At 31.7% G+C, this 19,104-nt stretch overlaps 1 protein-coding gene across 1 annotated transcript in view; it reads right to left on the reverse strand.

Annotated features, from left to right (window-relative positions):
* LOC111031884 (UNC93-like protein) overlaps positions 1-19,104 on the reverse strand; it is a 51,673-nt gene that overhangs the window by 5,257 nt on the left and 27,312 nt on the right. The window contains exons 4-5 of the mRNA XM_022312002.1: positions 17,685-17,847; positions 14,514-14,781 (exon numbers count right to left, since the gene is read on the reverse strand). Coding sequence (XP_022167694.1) covers positions 14,514-14,781; positions 17,685-17,847 — 431 coding nt within the window. The remainder of the gene's footprint in view (positions 1-14,513; positions 14,782-17,684; positions 17,848-19,104) is intronic.

Genomic DNA, 19,104 nt, shown 5'->3' on the forward strand with positions numbered 1-19,104 from the left:
AGGTGCTCATGCACTGATGAGAGGTGACGACGCGGTCTGGCCAGCCGGATTCGCAGGCGGTAAAATCAAAGGCCTCCGTGTTTCTAAAGATTTACCGTTATCCTTAGTGATAGAGACCCTGATTGGACCATCCCTTGTATCCGGCTTCGTAAGAAACAGATCACACAAGTGGCGACAGACGGTCACAACTATGAGTGAGTTTCTACGTGACCAAATAATGCAAATCGTTCCTTTCATCAGAGATTAATGGTATTTATTAGATTTTTATGGGACTTTCTAAGTGCGACAACTCGACCGTTATTTATTTTATTGAATAAATAAGTAATATATACAATTATGATATGTGAGCGTATCATTACATTCTATTTGGAGCAAAAAATTATTATTAACCGTGTAAGGAGGCAAAAAAAAAATGTCGCTATAGTATATTATTATAGGAATATTTGCTAATAGATGTTTTTTATTTTCAAGGAAATTTGAGGAATTACAGATAGGTTTTTGCGTTAGGTTAGTAAGGGCAGTGGAAAAGTATCAAGTTGCATGCTAAATTTGGAATGTAAAAATGTTTGGAATTAAATTAAATAGTATTATTTTTTTTCTATTGTTGATTTATGTTTGCGTTACGAAAATCGGCCTCGCGAAAATCGGTTCGAAAAAACAATTGTACCCAGCCCAAAAAAATATCTTTGTTAAAACAAACTGGGAATAATTGATGTAGGCAGGTAATAATAACATCATTCCGTGGCATTGTAGTTACATAAAATGTACCCACATAATACATACGTGGACACGTATAATAGTGGTACTGAAACTAATGATTTTGACCGGCTCCATAAAATTACCTACCTACTACTAAAGTAACATAATATTATCATAATTTATAACATTCCTATGTCTGAATGATACGTTTTGGTGAAATATACTTTCGTGTCGATCGACAGATGAACACAACAATACGCAATAATATAATAATATGTGTACCTATATGTATATAATGCAGTTGGTATAGGTACATTACATATACCAGCTATTTATGTCATTATTTTTGTATTGTTGGCAAATCGTGTTCTGCAGCGTTCGTAATGACATATTTTATAAGAGTAGGTGGTATAGGTCATAGGACATACATACATATATATATATATATATTATTATAATGAAATACTGCACGCATCAATAAGCGCTTCAAGTCCAATAAAAAAAAAAAAAAAAATGTAAACAGTGCGGCGACAGCGGCGGTGGCGGCATAGGTTAGGTTTTGGTTTAGTCTTAGCTGGTGCGTGTATGGTTTGCGTGATTCGTAAAAACACAGGGTGTACGACCAAAAACATTCACTAGATATTTGAAGCCACACTTGAAGACGAAACTCCGTTGACCAAGTGTTTAAGATTCTGATCGCCATTTGTAATAGTATGGACTTTTTAGGATTTGAAAAGGCTTTAAATATTACGAGTAACGCCGCTCAAGATTTTATCACTATTAAAATTTAAAACAAGTTGGTACCTATAATATAGACTTCGAATAGATAATTTTTCCATAAGCGCAAGCAGTTTAGTCTTAACAAAATTGACACGTATAATATTAATAAAAAAATTTATAATAACGACTAACTAGCGCTTAAAATGTTTGAATAACGTATAATTAACACTGATTATGAGTAAGTACGCACCATTCTATGTTTGTAGAAACATCTTGTACGGGGTGAAAAACCGATAAAAAAATATTTGATTTCCATCTATCTTTAAATTGTATCCTGTCAGAGAATTCTTATTTATTTTTTAAACATCAAATGCAGAGTGTCATTATTATAGGTATATTAATTGTTTAACGTTAAAATCAACTCTTTATATCCGCCACCCTGTATACTGTTTTTTTTTTATTTACAACATATGTATAATATGATATCTAGCGAGTACATGAATATCTATTCAATCGGAGGGAAAAATTGCACAACGGTAATCATTATTATTCCGCTTCTGTAGGTATTCAATGAGAAATCACTAACTACGAGCTACCGTATAATATATACACACTGGCCCGTGATCTGTATATCATCTACTTTTAAACTACTGTTATTATTGGGTACCTCCATACGATAATTATTGCTATTATTTTTTTTAATTATTAATGGAAACGACCGTGAACGACTTTTGAAATACCATGAAATGATAATAATGGCGGCGAAAGAACCGCGCAGGTCGAGCTTGCGGGCTCCGTACTCGCGAATGTCAACATATTATAATAAAATATATAAATTAGGTGAATCATACAGAAATAGCAATCCGGTAGATTCTGTAAAATCAAAACCGATTGCTTACGTCATTATTTGCAAAGGTGCGAAAGTATTCGATTAATCGATACCATCGACAATATGTGTAAATCCAAATATATTTATTTAAATTATTTACTGCATCTATTATAATTTATAATTATAGAGGCACCAATGCGTAATTACCTACTATACAAACTATAAGTCTTAAAGAAAATATTTTATTCGAAACTAAGTTTTCAATTTTTGTCATTATTCATTTGTAGATTACAATAGATACATCGAGTTTACGTAATTATTTAGATTATGAGCGAATCCGAAAATACAAAAAAAAAATTATTCGTGTTTTGCCATCGTTCTTGAAAGTGATATTCTTAACAATATATCATATATTATATATTTATATACATATATTAGTATTATGTTGCACAACGTTTCGGTTTTAAAATATGCATTTTCATTGTTTCTGTGAATTGGAGCTTCCTATACGGCTATACGTATTCACACGATAGTGATTATTTTATTCGTGTAGGTACATCAGACTAGAATTGAATAATATCATACTATATTATATATATATATGTATGTATTTAGGTACAAGCTATGGATATGAATAGCTATTTATTATTTTGCTTTCTCGTTCGAAATTTTACAAACAAATAATATTAATTTTTAGTCACGCTTTTTGTTTTTTGTTTTTGAATATTTGACCCAATTCTTCTTATGTTATTAAACTTGTAATATTTGCATGTAACAAATAGGTACTTGTACATAATATTATAGGCATATTATGTGTGTATAAGTACAAGATATTAAACTGTAGTTTAAGGTCCAATAGACTTGTTTCAAACAAGCATCGTAAATGAATGTCGGAGTGTCAAGTGTTGAGACTTTGAGGGTATTAGCGCTGTAGATAAGTATTGTTTTAAATTTATACTTAAATTTCGTAGAAAATATTATCATAACTGCAATTTGATTTGTATAACAAACATTGTACTCATGTACGGCTAATAAATGAGTGACATCAATAAACGTGTAATACGGCACTTAAGTTGGAATTCGGAACAAAATAATATAGACTATACATTGTTTAATGTATTAACTTTTTAAGTGTACTATCAAGATTGGTATTAACACCAACCGAACACGAACGATCATCGAATATATGCAGTAAGCCTAATCTAATCCAATTTAGATATGGGAGTTACATTGTTTTGCAGTCACACATATTTATGACTCGTGAATAACTTTTTCGTGTATAGTTTTTGAAAATGATTATAAACTGTATTATAAGGCTATAATATTATTCTATTTTGATCACTTTTTGATCACTTTTTGATAAAAATAATGACAAATTAAAGACTGCATAATTTTTGTTAGCAATAAGCTTTAATATTGTAATATCGAATTCAGCAAAACTTCCAGTAAAATACCTTAGGGGATACCTCCAAATAGTGGAGTTTCCTTAGGAACCAACTACAAATTTTCTCCAAACTGAAACATCTGAAAAGCGGGCCCCTCCCAAAAACGGACAAAATCTCAGCGACCGAGTATCTAGTATTTAGAGATTTCATTTAGCCATTTATCGAATCTCAAATAAAGTTTATGTTGATAAATATATATTTATACATATAAATACTTATATATGTAACTATGTAAGATTTAAAGTTGAAATAGAAGACGGGTATAATTTAAAACAGTCGGACCACACCACAACTGCAGCAGTTTTACTATACGATAATATAAAATTACTAAGTAATTTTACGAAATCAAGCTCAAGAAATATTAACTAAACCTACTTGTTACAATAAATAATTTAACTTTTAAAGAATTTAATCATTTTGTTTTTTAACTAAAATTAACACAGCTCAAATTAAACCCATCGCGACTTACTCAGCATTTTGCTATGACGTGTACATTTTTAATATACAGTCGTTTTATTCGTATTAATATTACCTATAATAGTATTTAAAGAGAGACACTCTATAATAATAGTATATTACAAGATACATTATTATAGTGTTCAGCAAAAGTAATTATCAACTGGAAAATAAAAATAATAATATAGTCATATTATGATAATAATAATGAGACGATTGAGACGTATAATATTAATCCGACAAGATGCTCGCACATGCATATGTGTGTGTGTGTGTGTGTGTGTGTGTGTGGCCGAAGAGGTTGTTGATCGTACTAGTGCTGAGCAGAACTAGGAGGTCAAAGATTAACGCTGTAGGACACGCGGAATACTTAGGTCGTCCACAATGGGTTTTACACAGCATACATGTATATATTATGTACAACCAAACGGGCGCGCGCGGAAAACTGTTTGGCAAGTCATCAGACCTAATGGTCCATTGTAATACCTACGTCACCAACACCGTTTTTTTTTTAAATATAATATAATGCAGAGATCTTCAGCAATTATTAATCATATATTCGTCTCGTCTCTTGTTTAAGATGTGTATAAGACGTCGCACGGCTTTTTCGCGTCGACCTTGGTAAACAATTTATAACGATTTTCAAAAAAATCAACAACCAAATATTATATATACCTATTGCTTTGAAGTTTGAATACCGTGTACAATACTAAAACATCATTGAAAATTTGGGGGTCGAGGCATAGCAGTTTGCAAAAAATTACGCGTTTGTGAAAAAAATCAAATTTTCACTTACAATAATATACATTAAAAAAAATATGTATGCTATATAGTATATAATTTATAATTTTTGGAGATGGAAATAAGCAGTGTAAAGCAAATTATAGTACCTATATGGCTATATGGTGAGTTATCAGTAATAAACAATTAATTTAGTCGATGTAAAAAAAAGTTTATTATGATACCCAATTTAATTGTATTTTTATTATCGGTCCGGCATCAGAAACTAATGTCTATATTGTGCATGCTAAGGCATTGGTATTGAAATTGCCTACGCATTATAAAGTTCATTGACCAAATTTTGTAGAAAAGTATATCGTTATCGTATGATCTACATACATCCTATATGATATGATAATATTGTTGAGCAAGGTTTTTTTAATTTTATAATTATATTATTCAACTACCACCTTTGATGATGCGAATAAACTAAAGATGATCAGTAATACAAATCAAATTTTGAAGGTTAAAAAATGATTCTTTGATATTGTTTAGGTGTGTAATATTAATATAATATTTATACTACGTATATGAGAAGAAGACGCTTTATCTGTAAATACCATACATGCAAACACTGCACTCGCACAATAATTGCCATACGATTTTTCAGCAACTTTTTTTTTTATACTGTGGCCAATGATTCTATACACCCAATACGTATCATATGCTCAGTAAAAACTTATCCCCACAAGTCTCGAAAATTCTAATATAATATACGATCCTAAAGATATGGTTTGAAGAATTTCAGTGAGTACGTTTATTGAATACCTATAGTAAATATTATGGCAATTCACATTATAAAAGTGCCGTACGGACAAGAATACCTAAATATTGAGCGGAAAACAACACGCTAGTCCGCGTTATAAAAAAACGATATCAGGACTGATACACGGATGAGTGGACATAAAAACAAGCAAAACACTGTCGAATCGTAATTATAGATACAGGCGGGGGTCTTGTCTGTTTGCGTCTATGCGGTACGAACGGATGCATGGGTATATAGATGGACGGATAAACAGACAAATAAATGGGTGGAAATTAATCGCGTACGGACAGGGTAAAGATCGAAAAAAATATGCTTTCACACGTCGCGACGTCGTTGTTCGTTTTTCCAGTCTGTCGAAAGCAAAGTTAAGCGTGTGTTAAAAACCGAAGAGACATGTTCGCACTGCGCAGCACAGTTGATTGTGGCGGGAATTGGTTTAAAATTATTGAAAAAAAAATCATTTTCTGCTTTTGCCAAACCTTCGCAAAATATATATTATCTCCCACACAATTATTATAGTACTCATACGCGGCTAAGGAAGGAAGCACGCACGCCATCTCGTTATTAATAAACACAAAAAAAGAGCACCCGTCAACATGAAAATAATCGTTCGCCTCGACACCGCGTACTTACTATTTATAATGTTGTATTTAATAGTATAGGTACGTATGGTCGCATATAATATTTATTTCAAGTCAGCTAAAAATAAAAACATTTTAAGTTTTATCACGTTTGGTTTGTCTTTAAAAACACCTGCAAAATAGACTGTGTAAAACTATAAACTATGTACTATAACTTGGGAAATATGTTAAAAAGGACTTTCAATAGAACTTTGTCAAAGTTTATAGGAAATCGAATAACTCAGCGGAGTAAATGAATAATTTATGTGTAGTGATTTATTATTAATCGCTCATTATATCTTGTAATACAATTTATCATCAAACATTCTGTGTACCTCGCAACTTTCAAAAATGATATCTGAAATCTCATAAATTATTTTCAAACAAAATCTGCTCTAAAATAATTAACCGGAAACAGCTTAACATCGGTTGGTAAATTGTAACCTAACGTCTGCCTTGTCCATCATAGGACGTCTGTCTCGGGAATTCAGATTAGTCTCTCGTTTAAAACAATGAGAGCAGAGATAAATTAAATCAACGAACTGATGAAAATAACGTCAAATTAATTTAGTAATATTGCAGGCTGCGATAGTACACAGTGGTGCTACCGTACCTATAAATATGTGTATGTACAGGAATAATCAAACAATAATTAATATTTCCTATATTGGAGATTTATCTTTATTATTGTTTTAGAATTTCACATGGTCTTATTTATATCATGCTTAAGTAGGCACGAACATTGTTTATAATTTGATAAAAATATTTCAATCACATTAATGAATAATTTATAATAACAGGATAAGAGCAGGATATGTTAGGTAACTCATTAATCATACTTTTTCACTTAACATTCCAAAAAGTGCAATTGACTTCGTTACGCCACGTAGAGTGGTTATATTTATTGATAAACATATAGTATATTCTAATAATATTTGTAACATACTTCCGTGTGTGTTAAATACAAACATTTAAGAAAAATCGAAAAAATCAATTTTTCAAGTAGGTACCTATAATATACAGTGATTAGGTACCATAATGGAGTTTTTAAATTATAGTTGCCGGGCCGAGTAGTGTGACACATTGGTTATAGGTATCCCACATAATAAACTGTTGGTGAACTACTGTTGGGTGTGCTTTATATGTATCTACAGAACTTATTTACATATAATTATTTATTATAATATTATCAGTCGACCTAATTAACAAGGTGAATTTAATTTGAAGCAAAAAAAAAAAATTTTAAGAATGGGCAAATAATAAAAATCGCACACGTATTAATAGAACAAAGAAACTAACGATTGCGAATTATAAATCATTTATAGATACACCTTTTAGATCCCGTTATACGCATGCCCCATACGATCTGTAATGATCACCATTCGTACGACTATAGTATATATACTTATTTTAAAATTGCACGCGATAGTAATTTGTTGTAGCGATAGGTATGCACTTTAATTATACTAAGATATGAATACCCGAATCGAGTGGATTATTGTTTCGTGTAGTATATCTTGTAAATTAATAATATTCATGGACGGGACGCACAATCGTGTTGTTGTTGACAATCGTGACGTATAGCCAAATATATTAAATATTAATAATTCGAAATATTCCTCGGCACCCGTCGTCGGTTTCTACGTGGACTTAGTTGATGTAAATGACATCTACCTACGTCCTACGAGGACACATTTTTTTCCAAGGGCATAATTTTTCAAGAATTTTATTAGTGCGCGCCATTGTAGGCAGTATACCTGCATACCTATCTACGATCATATACGTCATATGTATAACTATAATACGGCTACATCGCTGGACAACATATTATATTATGTGGGTGTTTTTTTTTCAGCGATTTCATTTTTGAGAGCTACACAACATATGTGTATTATGAGGCGAGTTTTACCCATAGGTCATCGGTACGTAGGTAGGTATTGGTATGGATTATTATTCATAATATCTGTAACAGATCATTACAATGTTCTACACGTATGCCATGTTATAATACACATCGAACGTAATTTGCACCGAGACCATTAGTGACCATTGACGGATGTTTTTCTCCGCCTCTGTCTCAGCTCTGTACAATAATAAGCATTCAGCTGACTGTCTGTCTCTCGTCTGCGGTAAAACAGCCGTGGCGAGCGTTTCCTCTCAGGGAGCAGCTGACGAGTGACGATATTATATTATATTGAAACGGTCCCGAAAAACGTGTGTGAACTTTAACGAACCAACGATAATATAATACGCACAAACCGTTTAGATACACCTCTCGCAATAGTATATTATTTTATTATTATATATTATAATGCTTGGGCGACCGAATCCTTAGCCGCGGTCGCTCGTCTATAATATTATGTACGTCACTAGCTATTGTGTCTGCAGCAGCCGCACAGTCTCAGTCTATCCGTCGCTGTCTGCGTAATATTATGTCTCTCAATTTCTCTCTCTCTCTTTGTCATGTCTCGCTCACACGCGGTCCGAATAGGTTTTAGTTTTTTACCTAAACTTTTTCCTACATTTTTATCGTATATTTTAATATATACTAACTATGTTTATTATGATTTTATGTATCTATGGGATTGGGCTCCATGATATTATGGTTCTATTATCCACTCGGTTTACAACCAAATAACAACTAGCAATAATACGAACGGCTGCTGGACACCGGACATGGCACGCGCCTGACGTGTGCAATTATGACTGCAGCAGCGCGTAAACATTTATAAGTACGTATATTATTATTGCGTATAGCCGACACTGCTCGTCGCGTATAAAGATACGCGCGGCGTATGACATATTATACGCAGCGACGATGACGAGCTGCGGTGAAAGTCCAATGCGAAATACGTGCTACTATAATACGCGTAAAATAATTATGTAATACGATATAATTATTATTTTTTACTCGTCGAAATTTCGGTAGCCAACTTAAACAAATAAATACGCCAAAGATTGCTAAATAAATGTGTTTTTATGCAAACAAAGTTCGAAAACATAATATGGTATAGGTACAGGGTCGGAAAGTGGTAAAGAATCGAATATTATTGCGAAACAACGAAATATAAGTTACAAATGTTGACTGGTTTACCAGTAAAAAAGTCTATAAAATACCCATAAATGTTGGGTATGTGACCTGGCTCCAGAATAGCTGAAAATAGCCGCTTCACGGTCGGTTGAAAACGGTTTCTGGTGAATGATTAAGCAGTAGCTTCCTTATATGCAACATATTATGAATTGTTTGATGCTATTCAAATTTTCGAAATGGACGTCTCTTGAAATACATGAAAAATAATGCTTATAAAATAGTGCAGGACTTCGTAGTGGAATAGTACGAAAAACTATTAAACCCTATTGACACAACCCAAAAATAATGTGTTGACGATATGAGTTCCGAGCTCTGATTATAATATTTTAATTATACAACTTTTTGTTTCACTCTTTCCCCGTTATAAAAATGTAGTTATAATAATATTATAATTTCATAAAACATTCGCACTTGCTTGTTATTGTCAGGCGACAGGCACGCACGCGACCTCCGTTACCATGGATGGTCCTTGATGGGAAATTAAAATATATACAAGTATGCATAATATTATGTATATAATATACGATGCATCAAAACAATCGGTGCGGTATCAGCGGGTGACAAATTTAATCGGTTTTTTTCTTATCTGAACCGTCTTCGCGTACGTCTATATAATATACTCACATAATAATATAATATTTTCCATTATAAATTACATTGTAAGCACTCGAGTCGGCGCGTTCACTGTCGCGAGTTTCAAAAATTATTATTGTATTTCACTTCTGCACAGTGCACATAATATAACATACGTAACATGGCCGCATTGCGATTCACAATATAATAATATGCAATATAATAATCACACGATGTCGGGTATGCACCTGCAGTCGGATAGATATCAGAAAAAAAATCAAAAACCGATAATTTTTGGTTTGTAGTTGATCGGTCGTCTTTGTTTGAAAAAAAGAATGTGTCTATGCATGTGTACAGGTATTATTTTATAAGTAAGTATCTAGGTATGATTTTGACATACAATGATGTTACGAAGTGTGATCTAAACCTACCTACCAAACTATCAAATCGTCGAAATGAACTGTTGAATCCGATATTATTAATTTTAATCTAGCACAAAAAACTGATTTAATTCTAATTTTAATAAATCAAATTGTGTTTACATCGGGACATGAACTCCTCGTGTATAATACTCAGTATCAGTAGCAACTTTATCTCGGTATATAACTATAATATTCTTGTCACAAATCGGCAATCAGTTAATATTGTAAAATGTAAATAATACTCATCTCCGTGAAGTATATAAAACGTGTTATCATTTGTATAGAAACTATACTGTGACGTAATATTTTTTAATCGGCGTATTAACTAAATATTTTCAAAAAAATATTCAAAAATAACAATTATATTATTATTATTATTACCATAGTTATTGCCCTAGTAACAGTTGTCATCTGCGGAGGAAACTCGTCGTGCCGCCACCACCAGAACGGTTTTCCCGAGAAATCACCAACCCAAAAGTGTGTTACCTAACATTATTTGTTGCTATATATGTTAGTATTGTTGACGTATAAGTGTATAACCACCATATTATTATTGTTAGGTGACAGCCTCCTGATTGTATATGTAGGTACCTATCCGTTTTCCAGAGGTCAAAGGAAAAATTAAACTGTCCACTTGTCATTTGTCGTTCATATAATGTATATCAGTACAATGGTCGACTTACAAAAAAATAAAAAAATAAAAAAGAGAACAATGCAAAAAATATGTATGCATAAATAATATAGAAATGATCAGCCGTTATCGTGATGTTTTCCCCCAAGGACGGTGCGATGGCGGTTTATAGTGGCAAATTAGTTAATGACGACGACATTGATAATGATGATGATAATAATAATAACAATTGGACATCGACCGCTACGTTATTATAATTAAAGTATGTATGCATATTATATTTTTATTTTATCTAAAATAACTCTCCAGTGAAGACTGGTGGTTTTGTGGAGCCCTGGGTCAATAAAATTTTCAGGGCCCTAACTATAAGTACGGGGCCATGGGAAAATTCCTAGTCTTATCCTCCTCCCCCCCCCCCTTAGCACCACCGGAATTAACCAGCTAGTGTTAGTACCTATCGAGTCTTACTGTGAGCAGGACTAAGTTCTAATAGATAATAAGATGTGTTAAATTTCATTTTCTAACCTATTTGATTTAGGTTTTGGATGGTTAGAGGTGTTGGACAATATTATATATCTGGTAGCACTGTCAGTGAAAATCATTGGAAGTGATTTACATAATATATTTATTAATTATTTAGATGTATGTGGATTTCATAAAAATGGATTCTAGGTTAACAAAATATACACGTATGTCAAGTCTGAAGTTACACAAGACTTAATGAACAGGTAAGATATTATACTGTAGGTAGTTTGTTGAGCGAATTTGCGGCCGATGATGAATTTGATTGCGATGGAGAGCAAACACATAATGTGTACCTATACTCTCAATACTAATATCCGTGCAGTTTTGGGTCGTCCCGATTATGCATAATTTAGTTGAAAGGCACTAATTATGACATTGTTTTCTACAAATGTCGAATTTACAGTGGCACAGTATTTTCTACTTGATATTGATTAAATAAAAACGTCGTATACCCATATACACAATAAACCTGAATGTATTACTACAGATTAGAACGTGAAATAAAATTTCTGTTTTGAATTTTTTTTCAATTGGCAAAATCGTTAAATTTATGTCGCAAACATTTTCAATCGTGTGGAATGTAAGGAGGAGGAGGTGTCTGATTTTTAATTGTCAAACTTGATGAACAAAAATTCATTATGGAAAAGGTGGGATGTGTTGTAATTTGTAGTACATATAATATTAGGAAATATAAATATATTTAACATTGACTACAACTAACGTCCACTATTCAATATTATCCATTAGTTTAATTGTTGTATACGTCTTATCATCGTAATTCAATTGTCCTCAAATTATGTAAAACTGATTTAACTTCACACAATATAATATTATAAGTGTACGATGGCTTCTGTATTACATAGAATGATGATTTTTATACCTACGTATTTTATATTTTAATCGTTCAGTTCTTCGCGCCGCACTTCCTATAGTGCGAAAACCAAATTAAAATACAGGCCATCGTACCAACACAACATACGAGTTATATAGGGGAACGCCTTATCACTATTTTTATACTTGACAAAATTATATATTTACTGTGACGCCCATTGTTCCGATGAAGGTTAAATTCGAAATTATTTCTAAGTATACACCCAACGCCACCGACTCCTATTTGTTAAAATATATTGTATAATGATAGTGATGTGCTGTCGCTTGCTACCACGTGGAGGTTATAACCGTATTTGTTTTTGGTGACTAATTATATACGTACAATATATTTACATGCATCTAGTTTCATTCAAATAATCATAAATCATTAACATTTTATTAGGTCGTTTTCCAAGAAAGTATACTTATGTGTGATTCTATGAGAATTTAATCAGATTTTTTATTTTGAATAAGGAAACTGGATTAACAGAAAGATATTTTAGAAAATACTCAAATTTGTCGATTCGAGTAAAGATCGCAGACATAGTTCAACATACATGTAAATAATTTATAAATTGATATGACAATATATTATTGTCTATATACCTACTTATTTATACTTTTATGTCAATATTATTACTAGAGCTAGGATTTTGGTGACTTTTGCATTTTTTTTTTCTCTCAGTGTTATAGGATTCTAACCAAAAACTAAATTTGTTTCGTAATATAACAATTTAAAATATGTAATTTTTATTTTGCATTTTTAAGGTAATTTTTAATATGTGTTGTAAAGGTAATCCCAGTTAGTACCTATATAGCCTATAGGCAATTACCTACTCCAGTCCATTGATATAGAAGAAGTAATATAATTATTTGTCGTTTTATCCGATAAGATTAAATATTGAACGAACCCATAACTATTTAAGTATACAATAGTAGCTTTAGTAGTGAATTCGATACGTACCTATGTGGTTCTACCGATCTTAACTGTACAAAATGCCAAAAATTAAGTCAACAGTAGGAAGCCGTTTACGTAGTTTTGTGAGCGAGTTTTACTTTAAATGATATGGTTCATTTCAAATATGTCCCTGTTACTTCTGTGGATGTTGAACCAAGTTAAAATTCATATAAAAAACATTTTATCTGACCGCCGTCGCAGCTTCCTGTTTGAAAATCTTAAGAATCGTCTAATTGTGCAATGAAATAATAATATGTGTACAGGTGAAAAAAAATATGATATATTTTTCATTAAATTATTTTAATCTATGCTTTTATTGATTTTTCAGAATAATTATATCAGGAAGTGGTTACATTCACAAGTCTATTATGTTCATAATTAATAATTAATCATAATATTTATTTTTAAAATAAATTTTTTTCGCTCATCTAAGTACATATTTTGGTTATTTTTTAAGTTCATTTTTTAGAGTTTTTAGGTCAATTTTGAATTTTTTTTAGTGCATTTTTGTGTATTTTTAGGTCATTAAAATCTTAGCTCTAATTATTACCTACAGTCCTCAATTATTAGTACATATTATAGATTATAGGTACCTAATATACAGTGGTCGAAGTGGGGGGGGGATACTGAGGGATGACATCCCTTTACTTTTTTGTATTCACATTTTTCATCCCTCTACTTATTTTGTCTAGAATAACGCATTCCTCCTAAGACTTGTGTTTTAAAATGAAATAATTATTATGATTTTTATATTTATACCTATGTATAAGAAAACTTTTTATTTTTCGTATAGGCCGTTTCGCAATCAGATTATCTATACCCGTATTTAGAGCCACGGATTAAATCTGAATTGTAAGGCATCCCTCCACTTATCTTGAGCCATTTCGACCACTGCTAATATATAATGTACATCTTTTAAGGTAATATTGTAGGTAAATGATTTTAACCACATTTGTTTTATGTGTGATCGAACCGAATACCAAGTCTGGACCCACAAAACTTTCAATTTTTTTTTATCGACCAAATAATATTTTTGAGCTCAGCACTTTTTATGTGCGTTGGTGTCTATGATTCATTTAATATAAATATTTTATAATATGACTGATGTCAAACGCCAAATTTACTTACCGCTCATTTGAGTCTGCCAGACGGCGTCGCCGACGCCCCACAGTCCCGATATGGTGAAGAACAGTTTGGGGTTGTTGGGATGCGGCCGCCATACGATCAGGATCCATATGAGTATCGAGTGAACGACGAAACCCAGGGCCATCAGCGGCAGTCTCCCGATGTATTTCATTATGGTGCCGAACAGCAGCGAACATATTGCGTTGACCACGCCAAAGCATATCATCACGTACCCGACGGATGGAATGCCCAGGGCGCAGGACACGTACGCCTGAAACCGACATGATACTTGGATTAGTCGACATTATAATATAGTACATAATATTACAATATTGAATATAGGATGTTTAAAAAAAATAAATAGGTACTCGTGAATCAGCGTATCGATTATTATGATATTATATTATCTTCAGTTTCAAGAAAGGAAAGTTAAAAATTACTTTGAAAATACAAAAAAATAAAATAGAGAAATACTATGAACACGATAAAGTGTAGTTCATGATTTTTGTAGACTTGCAAGCCTACAATAATGTTAACAGCCTACAACTACTGTGAACAGTGCTGATGAACTACGAAATCCCATAAAGAGTGGTCAAAATGATTTCATGAAATATGTAATTCAGATGCATTCCTTATGTAAAGTCAGATAACACCTAATAATCAACATAAACACAAAAATAACAAGCACTATAAGCAAAGCCTATTTTCCTACAAACAAGATGCTCAGCTCTAGGCTACTTTCCAAGACTACAAAAGATTAAGCTGTATGCAATCAAACTTGCAATTTGCTATCTGTGATTGATAGTAACGTAGGTATGAATGTATGACATAGTCTACAATACTGAGAAGAATTACTAAACTTCAAAAGAAAAATTCTACATACAATCCATGGAACTGTTTAAAATAAAAAAAGGGAATATAAAAAAAGACGAAAAATCGATGATCTAGAAGGTTATACAACCAGCTTAGTGTCAGATTGTTCCAAAAAACAAAACGAATGAAGTGGACTGGCTTGGCGGTCTGAAGAAAGTTTATTCAACATTTCTTGGTTAAAGATCAAAAAAAAAAAAATTACCAAGGGGAAAACTGCGGTTAAGGACAAGGTGAGGATATAACAAATACCAACAAATTTATATAAATGGATATTATGATGAACTGGGATAGATGGAGGAGGTCAGTGGAAGCATGCAAACCGCCTTATAATGGTCTGAATGAGCACCTAAAATAACTATTTGCCCATTCCCGTTTAGCACAAAATTTGATTCAAATATTTACAGTATCTAAGGTCCTTGAGTTATATACACGTCTATAATAATGTAATCATATACACGAAGTCACGTCAAGTGAGTATATATTTTTTCTCATACTTGAGTGAACCATTACATTATTACTGATTTCAATGAAATATATTTAATTTCGGTTTATAATTAATATCCAAAAGTTCACGGTTCTAATGCAAATAATAGACATGGTGACTCGAAAATTTGTATAATTAAATGTACCTATCTATCTATAGGTAAATATTAGAGTTTGTGTCTCATGCCACTACTCATGTGTTACTATTATACTCTCCGACAAACCATCAATGTAGTTTTACCTATACTTCAAGTTCCCAACCCATGTTTAACCCATGTAATCACAAAATATGTATACAAATAGTAGTACAAAAAGTGTAAATGATACACACATGTACTGTTAGTAGGTACATATTTATCATAATTCATAATATTATATAGTATACGCTGCAGTACGCCCTGCGCTGTTAACGACAGTTGGTATAATCGCCGAAGTATCAACGGTATAAATAGCTCCACAAAAGTATATATGTTAAGACCCAACGAAGTATTCGAGTACACACTTAAAGTATATAATATTTTTTATATTATGACGTATAATGCATATTATATATATATATCATGTTTACCTACATACAAAAATTATAATTTAATGTCATGCACGGGAAACTATAAAAATCATTCCGCATTGTAGTGAAATAAAAATTAATTGTTCGCTGATGATGACGTATATATTATTGCGGTGAATGTAAATATCATAGTGGGTACTGTGCGTTATTATTATTGTTATTATTGTTATACTACCGAGTATAGGCTGCCAGTTTCGTGACAGTAAAAATGTACTGCGTACGTTTAGCTATCCATGATACTCTTGTATTGTTGTTTGCTTATTAGGGCCCGGAAGTTCAAGCGCGCTGTGTACACATTAAAAACTTGAAAATTTGCAATCAATTAAATATCGCTAGTCGGCAAAATTACAGCGATCTTTAAATTAGTTTAAGACTGATATCCAATCGCATACAAGCAAGTAGGTAGATATTCATAACTACTATTTACTTTTTAGCTTCAATAATTATTTTTGTTAGACTGTCGATTGTGTTGTTGCCACATTTTATGAAAATTTCAATAACCAAATAACTTTTTCACACATTGTAGCTTTTTTTTTTTTTTGACGTTCGGTAAAAATTACGTATGATTGCATCAACATTCGTGTAACGTAACTTAACAAACTAAATGTATATACTGTTATACACGGTAAAAAGCGAGTATGCGTGATGAAACTCCATCATTAATATTTTACTCTATCCAAAAATCGATGTCCTCTATCTAATCTATCCATATTAAAACATAGAATTTGATTTTCAATCCTCTTACGCTTGATCTACAAGTTATTATGTCGATTTTTATCGATTCTAATCAATAAAGAAAAAGATTGTTTTTTAACAAGTGTATACACAAAATTGCACAATGTACTTAACTTTACTTGGTATGTTTGTATAATTACTTATTGTAAGTTATTTATTTGGATTAAAAACGGTTTTGAAATTTAGAGAACGGTTACATTTAAGTGCTATGACGCGTGAAGGGGAGATGGTTACACCGCTAGCATCCTAAATCAAAACCAGTTTTGATACCACAATGTCAAACTCTAATTTATTATACTTCAGTCAACTTAATACGATTATAATAACCATAGCATCGAGGAAAAGCGTCGAATAAAATCATCGTCAATTTTACTAAATCAATAATAATAGTCGACAAAGCAGCACACACTAGTCTTGAAGCTAAAATACAACATCTATGTATAATTGTAGCTTCTACTTAATAACAATAACAATGAAAAATAATAATTTAAAATCACGTAAGTGCAATGACTGACCTGCGTGAAATCGGCTCCGATGAAAGCTTGTTCCATCCCAATCCAAATGGTGATCGGTATGAGGAGTTGTTGGTACGGTTTTTTCAACTGATAAGCCGTGGCCGACAACAGTTGAATACCGGAAAGTTCTTGGCTATCGGCACGCCTCTGTTTCTCTCCGTATCTGTATACAGAACAGAGTGTTCAATTATAATTCGTAATAATAATAAAAAATTATAACAGTATATAGTTAGAACACTTGGGAGAACAATTTTTGGTATGTATAAAATATATAAAATAACAAAATATTAAACTATATTGAGCTAGTAATATATTCATACAAAATTTAAAGCTGTATACTTTATTATTTAAATTTAAAAGTTATATTAATATTTGAGGGCTATTCATAGAAAAAACATATCGTCAAATGTACGAATGTCATAATAATAATAATACTTATAGATACTATCAGTTATACTTAGGTATTAACTTAGGAATTTTTACATTTTTCGACTTCCGAAAAGGAAAAAAAAATTGTGTTATGCCTCATAAAATGTCTAGTTGAAATTCGGAGTGAGCGAGGAATGAATAAAATAGGACAGTAGAATTATTCCGAGCTGTGAAAATTTGTGTTACCGACATCCACCATAGGACAATGTTATAATAATAATTATCAAATTATATAATATATTATAAAGTTATATAATAATATGTTGTAGTTATATATAATACAACTCTTATCTCTATATAATAATATTATACTATTTTACACTGGAGAAATGTCAAAACATTGATTTTGTACCTACACATTTTCGGGTGCTCTGTAACGAGCGTGTACGCCACGAATACAAAATATTTAATAAGACACGACAATGAATGCTTAGATGTACCGCACCCATAACTGCAGTTACTCAATGATCGGCCATACCTTCGTATTCACACTATACAGTAGTCAATAAGCAAATATTATCTTGAAAAGTATTAATATTTTTGAAAATATTTATTTTTAACATACTTTGCAACAAACAACGATAATTTTGAAAACAATTATATTTTCGCAATATAATATCTTTTAACATCATTATTTTTTTACTCTTTTGTTACTTTTTTGATTAACAGAAGATATGCATTTTTAATTTGCTACCTCAAAGCAAAGAATTTTTCTGAGAATTTAAAAATATAATTCAAACGAACAGTTATTTAGCGAAGACTAAGAGTACTCATTTAAACTTTAAGAGTTTACACTAGTGGAGTATTGAAACGACAACTTATTAATTATCCCTGGAGTGATATTATATTCCGTTATCTAAACATTAAAATTTTAAACATTTTTTTTTTCGATACAATACCCTCGGCGACATGGGCAATTACCAATTGGGTTTACAAATAATTTAAATCGATAAAATATTAGTATGTGTATTTATTACTACAAAAATTATAA

This window comes from Myzus persicae, unplaced genomic scaffold (assembly GCF_001856785.1).
Source record: "Myzus persicae strain clone G006 unplaced genomic scaffold, MPER_G0061.0, whole genome shotgun sequence".
In the NCBI taxonomy this organism is placed as follows: Eukaryota; Metazoa; Arthropoda; class Insecta; order Hemiptera; family Aphididae; genus Myzus; species Myzus persicae.